Source organism: Triturus cristatus, chromosome 11 (genome assembly GCF_964204655.1).
Source record: "Triturus cristatus chromosome 11, aTriCri1.1, whole genome shotgun sequence".
NCBI lineage: Eukaryota > Metazoa > Chordata > Amphibia > Caudata > Salamandridae > Triturus > Triturus cristatus.
Genome location: NC_140594.1, coordinates 839,417,686 through 839,439,467, shown reverse-complemented (window position 1 = coordinate 839,439,467; position 21,782 = coordinate 839,417,686). Strand labels below are relative to the sequence as shown.

The window sequence follows — 21,782 nt, the reverse complement described above, 5'->3', positions numbered from 1 at the left end:
ATTTGTCTCCTCACTGAGTATGAAGACACCAGGACCTACCGGAGCTGTGCCGACGCAATACCCAGGACACCAGACTCCCTGCAACCTACACCGGGGCGAAGAGTCCAATCCATACTCCAACTGCTCAGAAAGCAGGCACCCATCGAGGGATGTCAGAATCCCTGAGACTCCACTTCGAGAGGTGCCCAGCTGTCCTGAAATCATCCTTGCAACCAAGTTGCCCCTGACTGTGAAAACCATCTTGACGCACAGAGCCCGGCTGATCAACCTGCTCACCACCCAGCCCGCCCGGCCTGGGTACCGAAGAGCCAGCTGTGCTCCCGTGCTCCTGAGGTCCTTGGGACCAGATCCCTTGTTTGGGATCCCTTGTGCAGCCTGTTTAGAGATGGCCCCACCTTCTTTGTAGCGTACCTGCTACCAATAAGTCCAGCACCCTGCTCCCGGCTGAATCCAGCACGCTCCTGACAATCTGCTGGTGGAGCATTGGACCTGGGCTTTCTACTACCCTTAAACCAGTAGGTGAACCCCGAGAACCACCTAAACAGTGGTTTTCTATACATTTGTGTGTTTTTCTCCCATAGGAATTCATTGTGTGTAATTGTGTACAACTGTGGGCAATTTTCCAAACTTTGAAAATTCATAACAAAATAATTACTTACCTGTGAACGAAGTTCTTGGTCTGAAAAATTATATAAAATTAGTGTTATTTTTGCAAATTGGTCTCAAAATATTCTGTGAGTGTGTCTCATTTATTGCCTCTGTGAGTAGAGCAAATGCTTAGCACTACCCTCTGATAAGCCTAACTGCTCACCCACACTGCCACAAAAAGATTGTTAGCATTATCTGCTTTTGCCTCTGTATACCAATCTGGGACTCACTGGACTTTCTGCTCAGTGTACTTCATTTTAGTGCACTATATAAAGAACCAGGACAGGAGTAAATCTGTTTTTTACAACAGTTGTGCAGCCTTTAAATTCGAATCAATATCTTTAATTTATTTTGATGGAGCAGGGTTATTGACTCTGAACCGTGTTTGTTTTCTGGAGGTTTTCTCTGCTGATTGGACCATAATTCCCAGCAATATGGAACCCCTTCTTGGGTTACTGAGCTTCTGGATATAAATTGGATTTAGTGAATTTGTTAATTAGCCAGCTATATTGGTTCTTTAGGGTTTGCCTATACTGGAATAGAATCCTGATGAGTTGGGTCATTGCTTATTATTACTTGATTTTTCAACATGACCTTTAACTTCCTTGGGGCTCTTTGTGAATTATATTGTCACAGCGACATTTTGCTATTCTTGAGACCGAAGCTCTGGATAAAGCTCTACCTCGCCAGTTTCAAGCTTTTTGGCATCTCATAAAAAATCTAGTAACTTGCGTACCTATCCAGGAGGCATTACTATCTGACTAACTTCTCCTTCCTGTCTGCATGGTAGCATGGCAGTCATGGTGACCAATCCAAGCGCGGCCGGTTCAGGTAAGAGCAGTGAGGCGGCGGGAGGATTCAACAGACGACGGAATAGGGAAAATAAAATAAAAAAATTAATACATCCGCTTACCTTGCGCTCGCGCTTCGCAGAGTCGGCGATGTGGCGACCGCAAGAAAGTGGTTTTATTTATTTTTAAATTTTATTTTCCCTATTCCGTCATCTGTTGACTCCCCTCCCGCCCACTCCAACACTCTTACCTGAACCGGCCGTGCCTGGACCAATCAGATATTTGTGAGGAGGTAGAGTCTTAACTTCCATGCCTCAAAGGCACTTCTGAGACTTAAAAGAGATGGGTCGTTTACACTCTGGACATAAGCTGCTGACACCATTTGTAATCTGCCAAGCTGTCTGGTAGTTGGGTGTGCAGCGTGTCACTATTCCACTGCTTGTGCGCACACTCTGCAGAGAAATTTATTTGAAGAGGGAAGTAGATAAATTACTTCCATCCATACTTTCACCCTTTCATTCCATCCACTCTTTCGCCTTTCAATCTATGCTTCACTCTTCCATCCACTCCCAATTGCTCCCTTTCATACCTTGCTTCCTTCCATTATCCCTCCTTCTTTTCACTTTTCCTTCTTTCGTTTCCTCCATCCACTCTTCACTCCTTTCTCCCCATCTTTCCTTTTTACCTCGCCTTACGTTTTCTTTAGTATCTTTCCCTTTGCCACCTGCTCAGTCTATTTGCGTCTCTTTCTCTAACATATTTTTTTTGTCTATAGTTGTTTTTCGTCATGGCAGTTCCTCAGCTCTGCTGTTATACTAATTTCCAGATTTCCAGTCTTATCAATTTATTTTTGTCTTCAGACATTCAGGCAGAAGACACCAATGAATAACTAGTCAACATTATAATGTGCCCAAGCTTAGCAGCTCCACAGACCCATTGTAGGCAGTAGAATGGAGATGTACTAACACCACTGTGCTGCAGGTCAAGAAAATGTCATTACTGGGGTAGCAGTTTATGTTGCATGTCACGAAAGGATTAGATTGACTAAGTCTTGACCCTAGTCTAGGAAGCCAGTACCTAACTTTCCAGATAGTTTTGCCAAGGTACTTTATCCCTGACTAATGATGACATCATCAGTCAACAGTATTGGGACCCGTGTAGATATATGCTGAATCAGGGTACATCAAAAGGTAGGTGCAGCAGCCATACCTATTCTCCTGAGATGCACACAAATGCACATGTTGTTATTGAACCATAGATCTGACAGGCTGGAGCCATTGAAATTCCACTAGAGAGACCTTCCCTCATCAGTGCGTGAGAGGCTAGAGGTAGAGGTGAGCCCCACGCTCAGAGGGACCCTTTCAGGACAAAATATCACTCTCTTTCTCTCTCTTTGCCTCCTATCACTCCTTCTCACTCATCCTTTCTCTGTCTCTCTTCCTCTCTTTCACTCATATGCTCATCACCTTGCCTCTTGCTTCTCCATTTGTCTCATCTCAGTAATTCCTATATTCCTATCATGCTTTCGTTTCACCACCATCTATTTTTTCACACTCTCCCTGTACCCTCCACTCTATGGATTCCTTTCTTGCAACTCTCTTTCTTACCTTCTTCTCTCCCACCCTTCTCTCACACTCTCCTCTCGTTTTTATCTTCTTTCCTCACCCCCTTCTATTGCTCCAATTGCTCCTCTATTATCTCCTTATCTCTTACTTCTGACTACCCCTTTACCACCCAAGGCAAGTGCAAGGATTTGACTGCAAGGATTTGTGCCACCCTTACTAAAGATGCATTTTTCCGCATCATCCGCTCTAGTAGTGGTGCCAAAGTTGTTCTTGTATTGTTAATAAGTCATCCTAAGCTGGAGGACCCACAAGATTAAACATGACCGTTTAATTCTCGAAAAACAGCAAAGAAAAGGTTTGGAGGCATTTTGAAGTGGTGCAGATTGTTTAGTTTTTCAGGTATTAAAGAGTTTTACTCATACAGCTGTGGCTATATGAGTTGGAGTTATTTGGAGCAGCAAGCACACAAAAGTGATCAGCGGGGGCTTGCAATAAGTCTAACCACTGGCAATTGATCGGGATGCATTCCAAACCACTGTTCTTTTGATCACCATGCCACCTCAGTTTGGACCCAGGCATATGCTAATCAGTGTTGGCCCTGCTCCAACAGGAACAATCCAGTCTGAACTGCCAGGCCAGGTCCTCCTTGAACCAGAACATAAGTAACACAAAACCAGCTTCGCCCTGGTTGGGGCTCTTCTGTGCCCTGCTGATGAGGTGAAACCAGTCCTGGGTTGCTTGCAAGCAGGCTCTCATCACCTTTTGTGTGTTTCATGTACCGCCCTAAGTGGCATGGGTATGCCCAGATGTGGGTCCAGTGCTCACTGTGTCACTGGAACCAAGCTGTACCTGGCTGATGAGCCAATAACTATGGTGAAACCGGCCCTGGGTTGCTTGTGTGTTGGTTCAGGGAGAACCTGGCTTGGCAGTATGGACTGGACTGTTCACATGAGGAGTAGGGTCAAGACTGATTTACATATGGCTGGGCCCAAACTCTGGTGGCATGGTGAGCAAAAGAACAGTGGGTTGGTGTGCTACCCTGAGCTATCGCCAGTGGTTGGACTTGTTGCAAGCAGCCTCCCATCATCGTTTGTATGTTGTTTGGAGCAGATCAGCCACCTACTAAGTAACAACCATCAAGTCAAGCACATATCTACCAACTTCTTCAAAATAGATTTTGAATGCAAGTACACCACACAATTCCACCTTAATGCTGCACCTTTTCAAATTGTTTAGAGTCACCACTGAAGTTGCAGGCTTTGTTTTGAGATAGCTTGAGTAACTGTCAACAGAGGTGGTCATGGCATGCCATAAAGGGAACAATAGTAATTCCTTTGAGAAACAAGCATTTGCAATGCAATAGGTTTTGCATTTACGAGAGTTTAAGCTATTGTCATTTACAATGGCAATAGTTCAAACTCTTGTAAATGCATGACCTATCACCCTTCAAAGAAGTGGTCACCATTGTCCAGGGCTGCTTGAAAGTGAAAGCATGCATGGCCAGGAAAGCATGTCCTGCCTGCAGTAGGAGAAACTCATTAAAGAAAATAGTGCTTACAGACTAAATAAGACATACCCTGTCACAACAGAAGTAAAAGGGCCAGTCGCCATGGGAGGTTACAAATGCAATAACCACAAAGTATCTAACCCAGTAGAGACTAGTAGACTAGGTGTAGGCACAGTTCTCTATCAGAAGGTGATCTAATCATCTGCTACTACCACTATTGGGAGCAGTACCTCTTTGTATAGTAACCCTCACACACTCTAATAGTGTAATGCTTCTTTATCGGGCTCACCCTGGCTCCTAAAGGCCAGGGTGGGCTCAACCGTATTTCAGTGAGCGCTTATGAGAAAAGGCCAGGGGGGGTTAAAGATTAAAATAACTCCAGAAACTCCAGGTATCCCTTTAATATGGAGTAATGGTGGCTATTGAAAAACAACAGAAGGGTGTTCCCAGGATACAACGGTCCTATGACCCTAAAGTACTTGCCAACATGTTTCAGCCAATGATCGGCCCTGTGGGTCCATGGCTTTGTTCAGGGCAAACCAAAAGTGCAAATTCCCTCCCTAGAAATGTAAACACAATGGAAACAATTCAATAGAATCCAATAATCCAAAATTACGCTGTATGGATATACTTATCCTTAGTCCGGCGTTCACTCAAGCATATGTCCAACCAAATTATGGCGGACCACACGCCTCCCACGAGTGCAGGAAATGGGCAGTCCTGTAGTCAAACAGTTATCAAGGATCCTGGCCCCGAGGTATTACCTACTCGATCCTGTGATACAGGAGTCAAGTGACAGCATTGTATATTGCTTGTGCTAATTAGTCAACCCACAATTTTTAGGACCTGTGCCATGTTTTTGAACTAAGGTACCTCGTTAATGGCGAGTTGTTCTCCTCCACCTCCAGCGTGTCCATAGCGGTGACTGGAGCCTCTGAAGTCATCATACAAGTCTTCATCAAGTCCGACATCATCTGGTAGGGTAGTCTTATCAAAAGCACCATCGGCAATTACTGAAAAAGCAAATACCATTGCTGTCAGCCAGATCTCCGTTCCAACGTTATTCACAGTTGCATCATAGACAATGACTGGCACCCATCCAGTACAGATGGGACGAGTTGGACATTCATGCTTCCAAGCAGTCAGAATACATGGATTTCCTTCTGGAACCCACCCTAGGTCAGTCCCAGTCGAAGAAGCATGTGATAGGAAAGCAGAGAAACTGACATTGCATTATGCTATACTATATGCCACAGGCATGCAATAATACCAAGTTATACCGAACAATATACGAACATTACAGCATCTACCGCACAAATACACAGTGCCACTTCACTTATGCTGCCAAATATGCCACAGATACACATTGCCACTTCAATTAAACAGCATCTTGCAACACAGATCTAATACATAGCTACACTACATCATACAGCACACATAATGGATACTGCTTAACCTATACTACATTCCATTGCAAAGAAAAACAATATTACTGTACAAAGTTAAAAAAAATTCAAGTACTCTGCTTCAGATTACACATGCATAGAATAGTACTTCAGATATACGGCTGGAAGCCGTGCGTATACACACAATACTGTTTCGGTTACACCACAGCATTCTTTACAGGTGCACAATATTGCTATACATACGTAGAGTAACACTATAACTCTACGGCTTAAAGCTGAGCATATATACAATATTGCACACATACTCTAGATATGGCTTCAGATGTATGGCTTTAAACTCTGCACATACACTCATAAATACTTCAGTTATACCGGATCCCACAATACAGATGTACAATACAGCTACACATACATAGAGTACTGCTTCATATACATGGGTTAAAGCTATGCATACGCACTCAATAATGCTTCAGTTAGTGAATCACACAATATAAATACACAATACCGCTAAACATACATGGAACACCACTGCAGTAGTACTGCTTTACAATGTATGGATACAAAATACTCTTTTAGGGGCATTTTTATTAACAATATACGGTGCTTTCTTGTCATTTGCCAGCTCTGGCACACAATATGATGCCTAGCGCCAACGCAGGCACCCTTGCACCATGGTGTACGGGTGCCTGCATTGTAAGCAGGATTGGTTTTGTGCAGGAAGGGACACCTTCCTGTGGAAAAACAATCAATCACCTGAGGCATTTTCCTCTTTCTATGTGTGCTGCAGAATGGAGGAAAAACGTGGAGAAATAACCATATTTCTTCTTATTACGCCTCCCCTGTGTAGGCGTAGAATTTTGACGCATTCCCAGTTTACCATTGTTGGTAAATCTGGGAATGTGCCAAATGCATGTGTGAATGTGTGGGAACACCAACGCTTCACCCATGGAATGCCTCACTGGGGCAGAGTACCGCAACGCAGCGATTTGCACTGCATTGCGTTACTCTGGATTTATCTAACCATGCAGGGCCACAGAAGGAGGCCTTGCGTGGCTTGACAGATCCAACTTAGGTTTTGCATCGCCCTTGCGCCCCCTTGCGTGGCACAAGGGCCACTCAAAACCTTCCTAAATATGGCCTTTAGCTTTAGTGGCAAATGAACCATGGGTATATAAAAACAAAAGGCAAACAAAACACAAATTAGTGTAGATACGAGTTGCTTTAAAAAATAGACTATTACATTCTTTGTTATTCTTGGTTTGCGAACTACTTGGAAATGCTACCTACACTTATCATCAACTTATTTTACAAAGTTCGTGTGTGATGTATATAAAATGGCAGGCAACACTGCTAAACACCTTGGAGGATAGGCAAAGAGAATCTGTGTACCTATGTTGAATTACAGACCAAGGGCCATTTGTAGGTAATTTATTTTTACCGATTCATAAATACCGAATTTTACCGAATCGGTATTTATGAATCGGTAAGTTATATGTAGGTAAACATTCGGTAATCATTACCGAATCAGTAATATTCGGTAATCATGAATCGGAATTTACCGAATCGGTAAATACAGAAGTGGTATTTACCGATTCGGTAAATACCGAAGTGGTATTTATCGAATCAGTATTTACCGAATCGGTATTTACCGATTCGGTAATTCAAATACACATGACTTGATGAATCAGCCAATCCTGTGCAACCTAAACCCCACCCAACCAGGAAGTGGCCACACCCAGGCAGGTGCACACAATCCACAGACTCTGGAGAGGCTGGGAGTGCAGAGGAGAGGAACAGAGCAACTGCCTGATTCAGCCCTGGAAACTGCAACAATGGCCAGCCAGGACACAGAGAGGGATGGAGGGGAGAGGAAGAGAAAGCTGAAATTCAGCCAAAAGGAGCTGCAGGTACTGGTGGAGGAGGTTGTGAAGCAGCACCAGAAGCTTTTTGGCAAACAGTCACTGCAAGTGGCTGAGTCAGAGAAACGGAAGATCTGGCTTGGAATCCAGGCACAGGTGAATGCCATGGGAGTGACCCCCCGGACATTGATGTCCTCAAGAAGCGGTGGTACGACATCTGTAACATCACGAAGAGGAAGGTGGCAGAATTGAAAAAAGAGGCCAGCCGGACAGGAGGTGGACGCAACAGGGCACCAGCCCTGACAGAACTGGAGGAGCTTGTGGAGACCACTATTGAGCCAGAAAGCATCGTGGGGATTGGGGACGCTGACAGCTCCGGCAGAGGCACCTCCAAACAAGGTAAGACGCTTGCACAGCAATGTGTCCCCCCCTACCCCTATCCCAACTCCCCAAATGTGCAATGAGAATCCCACTCCAGTACAGGTGTTAGTGCATGCTAGCAATGCATCATGGGAGATGTAGTCCCTGAAAGCCCAAACATGATACGATTAGCACAGATTAACAAGGCATGTAACACACAGTAGCGAGAAGCAGGCAGAGGACATTGAGATACTGTTTAAAAAATGTATTGTCATGGCAGCAAATCTATGCTTCAGGTACACTTAGCTAATGTAGCATTTCTGTCCACAGGCACTACTGCGCACAGAACTGCCCATGACAAGGGAGAGAGGGCACACCACAAAGACAGCGCGGAGAAGGCCACCACCAGTTCTGGCCAGGGAACGGCACCACAGGCAGTCTCACCACCACAGCCAGCATCGCCACCCCAGCCAGCATCGCCACTCCAGCCAGCATCGCCACTCCAGCCAGCATCCCCACTCCTGCAGGTGTCACCACCATCTTCACCACCTGCAGTGCACAGGTCGAGGAGGCGTGCTGCTGCCAGGTTGTATGTAACAGACTCATCCTCTGAAAACTCGAGGGGGGCGGAAACGTCCACTGTACCCCTGGATGTAACCCATGCCAGTGTGCCTTACGACTCTGAGGGAGCACACACAGGTGGCAGACGGCGCCGCAGGGCTCGGCCGCAGAGTCCACCTCCCCTAGGGGTGGGCCATGGAGTCTCCTCAGGGCTTGAGGCCACCATGGTGAAAATTCAACGCATACAGGCAAGGGCAATGGTGTCCGTACAGCGCCAAATGCGTGGCCTCAATGAGACATTTGTTAACATTGACAAGGGCATCAGCGCCATGGCAGGGGGAATGGCTGAGATGGCAGCGGGCATGCAGGACATGTCCCAGTCCATCATGCTGCTGTGCTCAAAGTATGATGAGGACAGGGCAGCACGGCGCAGCGGACATCAGAAAAAGGATCAGAACTCAAGGGCAGTGAATTGGCTGGCAACTGCCACTTCGCTGCTCTGCAGGCGCTCTGTGGCGATGCAAGAGGGCCTTGCGCACTGCAGCACAGATGTGTCAAGGGGGATGGTGAGGGTCACGAGTGCACTAGAAGTGCTGCTCACCAGCCAGTCTGCCACAACTGGCGCTGTGGATGCTGGGGACACCGAAGACACGACCAGCAGGAGCAGCATAACCCCCCCTGTCCCAGACACACGTCGGAGCAGCAGGCGGCAAGGTGGTGCCACTGGTCCCACAGCCAGTGAGGACGCTCACTCAATGCCATCCCGCACTGGTGCGCGTGGGCGCAAACACTAATGCGTCACGAAAAACAAAGACACTATTGGGTGAAGTAACCCTAGACTGACATATGTTTATTACACAATGTTGATGGAACAGGTGTCCCTTTGTGTTATGGCGTAGTGCTGCCTGATTAAACTACGTTATGGCATCCAACTACTGGCTGTGTCCCCTTACTCACTCAGAAATAGTTGCATGTGATCTCTGCCCGTCTCACTCCCCCATCTGTTGCTGTTGCCACTCCTGCTGCGTTGGCCTCTGGCTGTGCAGACTCATCATCATTGTCCTCAATATATGTAATTTCGACCTCTGTACCTCTCTTAGTGGCAAGGTTGTGCAGCATTGCACAAGTGGCAATTATCTTGCAGCAGAGGATGGGTGTGTACTGGCGTGCACCTCCGCTTTTATGGAGGCAGCGGAACCTGCTTTTCAATAGTCCGAACGTGCGCTCCACCACATTGCGTGTAGATTTGTGTGCCACATTATATCGTCTCTCACTCTGGGTTGATGGGTGTAGGTAGGGAGTGAGGATGAATGACCGCACGGCATATGCACTGTCGCCTGGGTGAGTAAAAGGGAACCATCAGTCACATGCCTCAATACACTATGATTTGCACTAAGTATTATGGAGCGTCACTGTTACTTACCTAGCAGGTATCCTTCTCCAAATTCTCCGGCAAGCAGTCGTGTGTAGATCCCACTGTTCTGGAAGATGTAAGAGTCGTGGGTGCTCCCAGGAAACTTCACAACAATATCAGTGATGATGTTCCCTGCATCGCAGATTACCTGCACATTGATGGAGTGGGTGGACTTTCTGTTCCTGTAGATGTGCTCAGTGGCAGCTGGTGGGCAGATTGGAATGTGTGTGCCATCAATACAGCCAATGACATGGGGGAACTGTGCCATGTGATAAAAGTCAGTTTTAGTTTTCTGCAGTTCAGCCTGTGTGTTTGGGAAGCTGATGTAGTGGTGCAATCTCTGCATCATGGCATCCAGGAACTTCCTGAAGAAACGGGACAGGCAACTCTGGGATACACCGCCCACCGCAGCTATCACCCCCTGGTAACTGCCAGATGCGAGTAGATGTAGGCTGCAGAGAACCTGCACATGTGGTGGTATGGCATGCGCCCTTCTTGTTGGCTGGTCCAGGAGTGGGTGCAGGTCCCTTATCAGGTCCATGATGGTTTGTGGGTGTAGCCTGTACCTTTCATGTATCTCTGCGTCAGTCTGTTGAAAGAGTGTGATGCGCTGTCTGTAAATGCTTTCCTCCCGTCTCCAAATCCTCAGACCTGCTGCCTGTAGACGTAGGCGCCTTGCAATGACATACAGAGCGGCCATGTTGTCCACGCTGTTGCATTTTGGGATTGCTTATATGCACTGTTGATGCTTACCACCTGCTTTTAATCTGTGTTAATTACCGACTCTTAATTACCGAATTTCATGGATTTCTTAATTACCGATTTTAGCTACATATCTTTTCCCGTTTTACCACTTCATATTTACCACTTCATATTTACCGAATCGGAAAATATGTATTCGGTAAATATGAATCGGTATTTTAGGATTCGGTAAATATGACTCGGTATTTACCGAGTCATATTTACCGAAAACTGGTTTTTGGCCTCCTACATCTCACTTGACTAAATACCGGTCGGTAACGGGATATTTACCGAATTTCGGCCGTTACCGACCGGTATTTAGCTACCTACATATGGCCCCAAATGAATATGTGCTGCTTTGTTTTTCGATTGTATTTTTTTACAGCGCTGCGTACAATTGGCATCCATTTCAGACTAGAGTGCTGAGAAGTGAAGATGAGGGAAAAAAGAAAAACGTGCTTCAGAGATTGAAAGCAGGATGCATGGCGTTCCCGGTATTCCTAAAAACTCCACTATTTCGATTTTTAAGTGGGAATCGTCCTACACTTGAAACGCTGTGCGGAAGGAATATATTTGGAATTACAGTCAAGACAAGGGATAGCAATGGGTGCCACTACATCTTCAAAATAAATAATTTATATTTATTGAAAAATATGAGGATCTATTCTAAATCCTCAATAAGAGGAGAGCTTGAGGTTTAACAGCAAATGTCGACATATTCTGTAGGAAACGGCTCCCGTTGTAGCCGGCAAGTGACAAGGAGTCTAGACATCACTCGGCCTGGTGCAACACGTACTATCTGTGATCTGTAGAGACTGTGAAGAAACAAGCATTGGCAAAGGCAATAGATCTGGCGCTGGCTGCCAAATGTTGTCTTTCTCAATGTCTGTGGATTGTCTTTTAAAACTGTTCAAGGGGACAACTTTTTGTGTGCAAGTACACGTTGTGCAAGACTTCATCTGTCAATCACAGAGGTACACCAACGGATGAAGTGGGCTGACCCTGTGCCCCATGCTGTACATACTGTGAAGGGGCAGAACAAAATAGTAAGGAATACACTGACAGACCAAAGGGTGAAGAAAACTTCCATCCCCTTTGAGTAAATATATTATATATATAATTTTAATAAACTCAAAAGGCCTTCGCTAACAACATACCGAATAATGGAAGGAGGGTGAAAGGAGTTGGCGACTAAACATGAAAAGAGAGAAATAATTCTCAGAAAGGTGTGATTGAAGGAGTCTGTGGGCAATGAGGGTGAGATTTATACAGACAGAGGAACAAATGGATGCCTGGTATTGTGAACGAAAAGAGGGGGTAATAAATGGAAACGAGAAAAAGGCAGCAAGGTGGGAAAGAGGAGGGAGAAACAGGCAAGTGAGGAGAAAAATGACAGCTGGGGAAAGAAAGGGAAGGAAAATAGGGAAAGAGGGAGGATGAAAATGGATGAGGGTAGAGATAAAGAAATGAAGGTAGGGCGCACGGATGGTGATAGAGAAGGAGGGGATAAAGATGGAAAAATGAAAGGCGCAAGAATGATAATTAAAAGACTTGGTGAGAGGAGAATATCTGTCACACACCTGCTCAGCTCACCGGCATCCGTAAGGAAGGTCCTCCCGTTCCCCGCCATCCCCGAGGGCACTGCAAAGTGTGTGGTCGTGGGTGGTGGGGTGGTGGAGTAGCCAGAAGGAGACCGGGGAGAGTTCTGACGGTCGGCGTGGGAAGCGTGAGGTCAGAAGAACCCGAAAACTACAGTTCCCATGAGGCAAAGCGGAAGTTCTGTGGTTGCCTCACGGGAAGGTGCCACGTGACCCTTAAGCGGAGGAGCTTAAAGAAGCCTCCGGTGCCGGGTTCGGGGCTGAATATTCTTCATGGAAGCAGCGCGTCTTGCTGCTTGTTCCTGATTCAGCATTTGGTACTGGTAAGGGTGCGCTTGCACCACTCGTCTCGAGACTCTGTGACAGGAAATGGGATTCCGCCCCTGGCTGTGACTGTTATTTATTGCTCGAGACATTTTGTGTAAATCTGTTTGCCCGGCGGTATAGGGGAGTGCAGTTAACTCCTCGCACTGCCCGGATATATACCATGCTCACGTCGACCTACAAACCCATTTGGGGGGCATTAGGTATTTAGGATATTGTACAGTGATAAACGGGAAAAAGGCACAAGGCATACTAACTTTTGGGGCCATATACCAAAAGGATTAAGTTGGTGATTGTTGTTTATATATCCCTAACAGCGGGTTCAAGAGGCGGCCACCTGCTCTTCCCCTGAAGCGGGTGCTGCTCGGTTGAATGGTGTGTACAGGACAACACATGAAATGTTATGCTATATGTAATGCAAATGTAAGGAAGACTTGTGCCCCTTACGAAAACTGTGTTAAGGCTTCTTCTGTTGACCCCTTTCCCAGCGCAATCCCCTTCCTTGCAAAAATAAGACAAGGCTTTATACAATCCTCACCTGGAAACGAGGAAGTTATTTTACTTTACAGGTACGCAAAATTCAGCAGGTAGCATAAGAGATCATTAGTATAAATCTGTACTCACCAATATTGTTTTGCCTTACAGATCTCCCTCCCTGCAGTCCCCTTCCTTTCCTTCCCCCGCTTGATCATCCTACTCACCTGTGCTGTTATAGCATTCAGGGTTGGGACTGTCGAGAGGTGGAGCCCTTTTTGGCATCGAACCGTTCCCGAGGAATCATCGAGCTGACAATATCCAACAAATACATGCAACAAAAATGTGCAAAATCTTTATAAAATGTTGAATAAATTTCCACTTAAATTTTCGATGCCATGAGCATCCCAGTCTGTGCCTATCCGGAGTCTTTGGCCAACAGATGAATATCCAACACATTTTATTCCAATGTTTCAGTTGATAGTTTGTATTTGACATACATGAAGCAGGCTCATCCCAGGAAAAATAAAACAGCTAAGGGAATTGTTTAGGGTGAGAGGTATATAGAATAAAAAGAGAATCACTGGTGTTCCACTGACAGGAGGAGCCAATACCTTTCTCAGATGTATCCAATTTGTAAGTTTTAAACCTGTTAATGGTAACAATTTTTTTTTTAACAGAGTTTTAGATAGCATGAACTTCACCCGAATCGGGTATCCGAGTGCTTTACATAGCACCAGTTGCATTACATGAGGTCACATTCATTTGGGATATAAACCTGTCCAGAAATACTAGAAATACCCACAGTCCACTGAGTGGAGTGTCTCTAATGGGAGGACAACCATTCACAGAGTGCAGTGACGGATGGGGCTTCCAGCACCACGGTCACCAAAGACTGGCCTCCTTCTTTGGCTCATATTTCAGTAAAGAAGTGGGCAGTAGACTAGAAAATTATTTTACCTTATCTCTAGAGGGAAAGAGGATAACATATCAGAGGTGACAAGACGAGCAAAGGACTATTTTCCACTGCTCTCATAGACAGCAATGACTGCAAATAGCTGTAGGGCAGATGAATCATTCTCGCTCTCAAATCAAGGCTGAAAGGCCCAGCAGACCTCTGTAAGGCATTTGGACCAGAGTTGTCATCATTTGGTGCACGGCAACGCAGCAAGACAACTTGCTATGCTGGGCTAGATCAAATGGAGAGAGCAGGAATGTGCCATAATGACTAAAATATGATGCACTCCTACTCCCTCTGCATTGGCACACTTGTGGCTGCCAAGTGCCAGTGCAGGCACCCTTGGGCCATGGTGCATGGGTGACTGTGTTACAGTGAGGATAGTTTATGTACAGGAAGGGAGGTCATCCTGCACAAAAATAATCCCCAGAAGCATTTTTTCTCTTTCTATCTGGGCTGCAGAATGCAGCACATGTATCAAGAGGAAATAACATTTCTCCTCATTACGCCTCACCTTGGATTTTTTATGCAGTTCTAGATTTACTAGTCTTAGTAAATCAGGAAAATGCTCCAAAATCATTGGTGGATGTATGAGACCACACCCTCTGCACCTATGGAATTCCTTTGCCATGCAGAGTACTGCAAGGCAGCGACATTCACTGCCTTCCATTACTCCAGATTTACTATGCCATGCCGAGCCATGCAGGGGAGCTCTGCGTGACATAGTTTCAGGGTTTGCATCACATTGCATTACTCAAGGGTAGCGAGCGCAAGTCCTTGATAAATTTGGGCCTTGTTTTCCAAAACGGAAACATTTTTTTCAGGCAGCCTTTATTCCTTAAAAGAATCATTGCTACTTCAAAAGAAAGTTAATCATTTGGGAAACCATCAAGTAAGCAGGCAGGTATTTTGCTTCCCCTGAAGCTGCAAAAGCTTTCACTAAATGCAAAGGGGCATATTATCAAGCCCATTTCCGCCGCTTTTGCAGCCGTTTTCGGCCGAAAAGCGGCAATAATTCCATCGCAGTATTCACAAGGACACTCTAGCGCGTGTTTCCTTGTCTTAGCACCCGTTCCAGTTACGCCGTGCCACGCATCGCTAATGAGATGCAAAGAGGGCGTTCCCGAGCAACACAACAGGGAAAAACTCGCGGTATTAACAAGCCCATGCCCTGACACCCATAACGATATTGAAACCCGCGCTAACCCCGGTTATCGCTGTAAGCTAACGTCTGATAAATTCCAGACTTAGCTATATGTGTAAAGGGGGGTGGATTGTCAGGCTACGGCCATCATGGGCTATCAACTAGGGATTCCCTATCACTGCAGGAATATCGCTGGTTTTCCAGCGATATTCCAGCATTTCGCTGACTATCGCTGTATTTTCATCGCCTGGGTGATGAGCGTTGTTAATAACACGCTAACCGGGCGATAAAAACTGGCGAAAATTAAAATTGTGCTGAGCGTGCATAGCGATATTTATCGCATTTTCTTGTTAATATGCCCCAAAGTGTCCCAAAGTGAAACCGTCCCCTGTGCGAATCAGTTACTATCACCATTGAGGTGTTGGTAACTGATCCATGGCTTGCAACTGCAGTTGTGGTCACAACCCATTGATACATACCATTGCAACTCACATTTTGGAGTGGACACCGCTTTCTTCCCATTTCTATTTGTGATTCAGAATGGATTGCAAAACTCATTTTATAAGTCAGAAAGGCTTTTCTGACTAGCAAAATTGGTTTCATACATATAAAAAAGCCATTTTGCAGTCCCAAACCCTGTGATCTTGCAATGGCGAAATAGCTTTGTATATTGGACCTACTGTCTCCGACAGAGGCTCTCAAGCATTTAAATTCACTTTGTGTGCTGCCCATGATTCAAGAGCTGACGTGATGCATTCAGACGGTCTGCTAACGTTGCCAATGCTGCTGCTGCTGCATCAGAGACGCGCAATGTCATTCCACCTCTGGCTATGAATGCAGTAAATGAACCGAGAGAGTGTTAATAAGCAAATACGACTTGATATCTGTATTAACTAGCATTTACAAAGCCAATTGCTTTAATTTTTTATTAATTTAATGTATAACATGCTATGTCGTTAAGGCCACGTATGTATTATTAAACGTGTTTTCCAGCACTTTGGTAAGACACTTAATGGTGCAGGTCGAATGAAGGCTTAGCGCAATGCACCCCGCAGCAGTGGAATAGTCCAAAAGCTGTTACAGTACAGGAGGCAACGCAAACACAAGCTGTAGCAGAACATGTGAAGGACAGGCACCCACCCTCCCAACACACAGTCTGCACATCAGGGACAGCTGCAGTGCAAGTTCTCTGCAAAGTCATTTTGCAACTCACCACACAAATCTGCTGGTGCACAAGAGGCAAGGGAGAATATGTGAGTGATGGCCATAAGGTGTTAGGGAGAGAGTGAAGGTGTGCAGTCAGTGGAGCGGAGAGTGAGAGGGAAAACTAGGGGGTATAGGAGTCCGTCATTCATGATGAAAGAGGACAGGTGATGGCGTGGGCAACCTCTGAGAGGTGGCGAGGGATAGCAGGGAAAAGGGATCACGCGCAGGTGATAGAGTGGCCTATTAGGGCTGAGGGCGAAGCTGACACAAAGTGAAGGGAGACGTGGGGGAGCATAGTCTGGGGGAAGAATGAGAACTTCAGTGGGGGCTTGGGGCGAATAATGGACCACGTTTGCTGGAAGGTGTTGAAAGAGAAGGGACCTCACGGGGAGAAGGTGAAGGAGAGGTTGACCTAGATGGGGAGGGATAAGGAACTGACAGACCCAAAGAGAAAAAAACAGAAGGGGAAGAGGTGCACAGAGTACTGGTATAACCAAGCCCGGTGCAGCAGGTACACCATCCTAACGAGCCTTGCCATTGTAACTGGAATCTGCAACCCACAATCCACATACAGATTTTCAGCTGGCACAGCAAAAACGTGGACCTTCTCCCTGGGACTGGAATCCCATGTCAGAATTTCAGAGTTCCCTCCACATTTGCAATACAATAGACCCATTATGTTAATGGATGCTATATTAATGCTGCCATTCACTCACTTACTTGCATCTATCTCCTCTTCCTACCTTTTCACCAGGGCTGTGGGGGGCAACAGTGATGGCCATTTATTCTGGGGTCAGCGGTTCACCCCTAGCAAAAGAGACAGAACTAGACTTTAGTTTATACTAGGACTCTGAGAATTTTTAAGGTTGGTTTATATGATTTTACCTTTACCAGGATTTTTTTTATTTTTGGATGCCAGACTTTAACCTGGATGCACTTTATTTTTTTAACCAAATTTGATATCACTTCCGCTACCCCTGGCCTTTTGGTGATTTGACATTTATGGCTTTCTCACTTAAAACTGTGATGGCCTTTTGCCCCATAAAATGTGAAAGGGCTTATTGAGATATCTGTGCCTCATTATGAATGGATATAATTCAGCATCTCACACTTCAGCATCTTGCCATGAAGATCTTTCTGTTCATGGCACTTTTGACTCAAGGCCTGGGACACTATTTCAACCTCGCATAAAGGACTTCTCTGTTTATGCATGTATTTGGTTTTATATGAAAGGCCGGAGCAATTGGGTTCGCTCTCAGTTCCACAGTAGTGGTTTACTCTTGCATGCCATGAATGGAAGGTAAGCCACTCATCTCCTATCTAGGATTTACACCTTGCACTGATTTCGGTGCAGGCAGAATGCTACAGCTTACAGGTACTGTATTTACCAGGGTGAGACAGGGCATGCTGCCCTTCTTCAGTTACAATCTCAAAAGCCTATGTAAATTCAGAATGGGGCTGAAGCATTTCCAGGGGTCATCTCTTTCCCATCAAAGACTTCCAGGAGAAAAATACTCATTTTCCTTCAGTAATACATTACTGGTGCTCGTCAATCTCTTTATCATGATAGTGCCAGCAAGCAGGGAAGAGACACTTCACACAAGGAGTGACATCCCTGTGACACTTGACCACCCGCAGATATGTTCAGCTCCTGAGATCCGACATCAGGTAGATTGACACTTACATGCCAAAGTCGGGTCCAATACTTGCTCAGCAACTGATATGTTGTTTCAGTCCATTGATAGATGAATTTTATGATGCCATCATATTTATAAAGACTTAGTAATATATTACGTGTTTTAATAAGTAGGCGTGTGAAGTACAGGATGTGGTCTAAGAGTATCTCTACCCTGCCGAGGTCAGGTACAGACCTTTTACAGCGACTCCCTAGCTCGCAGAGGTGTCTGCCCAGACTTGAATGCTTCAGTGGTGTCTAGTTTTCTCCTTGTGGGCGTCTGTGTTGTATGCGCTCATCTGTGTGTCGCTTCCATGTGGTGACCCACACAAAGCAAAGACTTGTGAATTCACTGTCACTGCTGAGATGAAGAAAAAGAGCTACTAAGCAAGTTATCATATGTGGTAGAAAAGAAAGATTTCTTGTGAAAAGATACACATCGTTAAAGGTATCGGAAATATTCACATCAACAAAATATCCATGTTACATAACAACGGCCTCCAGTAATCATCTACTCTGCTTAATAAGCTTTGACAGCTGAAAGACAAGTATAGCACACATAGTTGGGGCAGTGATTTAAGAGTGAAAATCGGAAGACATCCGCTCCAGCATTTGCAGAATCTCCTCTTCAATGTTTGATTTATTTACCCTGTATTCCATTCGCGGCCGGCAGGTCTCACGTGTGGGGGTCATGCGTCAGGGGGTCTTGCAGGGAGTTGGGGGGTAGTTTTTAAAAAGACGTACCTCCGCTTCCGGTCATGCGTTGTGTCTTCGTCTCTCTCTGCTCCTAATCCCAGGCAGGCTCCCTCTCCTACCCTAAGCCAATCACAATGCTGCAATGACAGCGTTGTGATTGGATGGACGCCGACTGCAAAGGCATCTATGGGGAGGCCGTTTTCTTCATGCATGAAGCCTACATGGAGAAAACGGGAGAGTGCATAGGACTAGTTTGGTCGGCCCTGGTGTCGACCAAACAGTCAGCGTCCACAACAGTGGGCAAGCCACTCCTCCCCTGCCCTGCCGCAGGACCGCCCACTCACCCGCCCCTAACTAAACCCTTCTTTCTGTTGTCTCGCAGTGCAAGAAGCAGAAACATAAAATGGTATTCATAATACCATTTTATGTTTCTGCTTCTCGCACTGCCAGAAAGCAGTGGGGCAACGCTCCTCCGCCCACATGGAGGAGCCGCCCCTGCTGTATGCTCTCTCACGTGGTTATGATCATGAGGTTGCTGCTGCCTCTGAGCACAGCCTAAAGCTTTCCATATTTTCCTTTATATGGGTTCAGTCATTACTTTACACTACAAACCCCTGAGCAGATCAGCTGCCCTTGCTGAAGTGGTGGCCTAGTTGTGATCTACTAGCGGATAGACTGTTTGCCTGATTAATGTGCTTATCACAAGTACTTAATGTAGCACTGTTTCACATGCAAACAATTTACGGTTTTCTACAGTAAAGAAACACCTCTTTTTGCATGAACACCGCCCATGTTTTTGGACTGATGCTGCTGGTTTTTCGACTCTAAATGTGCCTTGAGTCGTCTCAAACAGACCTCAGTGGCAGCTCTCTGTCCCTTAAAATTTGTAGTCTAGTTAGTTAAGCCACAATTAGAATAAGGAAACTTACCTATAAGTCACAAGTACATGGTGCCAGGGGTACCTAGGGCCAGTAGGTTGTGTCCCTCATGAACTGCAGCACTTGTTCTGCCAATACGAGTGTGACTAAGCAAAGCATGAGTCACTATTAACTCTTTGCCATTTAAACTGAAGGCAAAGCCCAAACCTTCCTTTTTAGGTCTCGCCTGGCATTGGAGCGCGCATACGCTTCTCGCCCTGCGAGGGCTATAGTAAACACTCTAAGAAGCGGAACTTTAATCCACGCCCCTGTGTCTCGACTGTTTCCAATTAGCTTAAGTCGTGATTAATGTTTTTTCCGTGCTTTTGGTTTGCTGGTTGTCACTTTTGTTGACGCCCTTGCAGTTTTGTGATGCCGTCCATCGTGACAAGCGCATCTGTTTTCACTCAGCCCCGATGCAAATACAAGCGGCTGAATGAAAACAGATGGCGAGCATTTTTGCCTTCACGTCGCATTCACATGCGGCAGTCGTCTGTGATTGGTTGGCGACTAGCAGATAACCACTGTGATTGGTGGACCTTGTCAACCAATCACAGAGACGACTGCTGCATGTGAATGCAGCGTGAAGGCAGCCTGATCTTGTTTACATTACAAATGCTTGTTGTTACTGCCCTTGCTCTTTTTTGAGCCCGCCCATCGGGACAAGCGCACGCCATCTTTGTTTCATCATGCTGCCTTCATGCCACATTCGCATGCAGCAGTCGTCTGTGATTTGTTGGCGACTGGCAGTTAATCACTGTGATTGGTGGACCTTATTAACCAATCACAAAGACGACTGCCGCATGTGAATGCGGCGTGAAGGCAGCGTGTTAGGCACGCACCACTCGCGGTTAGTTTCCTTCCTCGTCCCCTCCTTTCTTTCTCAGCCCCTATCAGTTCCTTTACACTTTCCTTCCTCAGTCACACCTCGTCCTTCCCTCTCCCTCCTTTCTTCTTCAGCCCCTCTTCCCTCTTTCGTTCCTTTACTTTCCATTGCTTCCCCGGACAGCCCCTAGCCCCCCGCCCACTCTCCGGCTACTAGCAGCGCCGGTGACAGCTGTCCCCCACAGGACACAGCTTTATTAAGCCTCATTAAGATGTCATTCTCTGTGCTCCCGCCCCTCCCCCGCTCTAATTAAACCCGCTGGCTCTGCCTCACACAGGATAGCTTCATACCGATCCAGGCCTGCCTTCTGCGTGGGCCTCTGTGCCTTCCTGGCCTGGGAACCGTGCTCTGTGCAGCTGAGAGAAGCCCAACCCTAAAAGCGCAGCGATGTCCGCAGTGCCTTCCCACCTCCAGCGATGGCCTCCCACCTCCAGCTATGGCCTCCCACCTCCAGTGATGCCCGCAGGGCCCCTCCCACCTCCAGCGATGACCTCCCACCTCCAGCGAAGCCCTCAGTGTCCTCCCACCTCCAGCGATGGCCTCCCACCTCCAGCGATACCTGCAGTGCCCTCCCACCTCCAACGATGCCATCCCACCTCCAGCGATGCCCATAGTGCCCTCCCACCTCCAGCGATGCCATAGTGCCCTCCCACCTCCAGCGATGCCCATAGTGCCCTTCCACCTCCAGCGATGCCCGCAGTGCCTTCCCACCACCAGCAATGCCCGCAGTGCCCCCACCTCCCTCCCACCTCCAGCGATGCCCACAGTGCCCCCCACCTCCCTCCCGCACACAAACGGGCCCTTTGGCACTCCTCACGCCCGCATCGCCCTGCCATCCCACTCCCAGCTCCAGTGATGCCCACAGTGCCCTCCCACCTCACTCTTGCACTGGCCCATTTGCACTCCTGACGCACGCATTGCCCTGCCACCTCCCTCCCACCTCCAGCGATGCTCGCAGTGCCCACACATCGCCCAGTAGCACCACATCGAGGTAGCCTGAAGATGAGGAGGCTGATGGTGAGGAGGTTTATGGAGGGCCGGGGCACAGGCTG

At 46.7% G+C, this 21,782-nt stretch overlaps 1 protein-coding gene across 4 annotated transcripts in view; it reads right to left on the bottom strand.

The window, feature by feature from the left end:
* Positions 1 to 21,782, bottom strand: part of LOC146785506 (uncharacterized) — a 691,519-nt gene that overhangs the window by 211,037 nt on the left and 458,700 nt on the right. For all 4 annotated transcript variants that reach the window (XM_085634607.1, XM_085634608.1, XM_085634610.1 and 1 more), the window contains one exon: positions 5,385 to 5,524. In XM_085634607.1, coding sequence (XP_085490733.1) covers positions 5,385 to 5,524 — 140 coding nt within the window. The remainder of the gene's footprint in view (positions 1 to 5,384; positions 5,525 to 21,782) is intronic.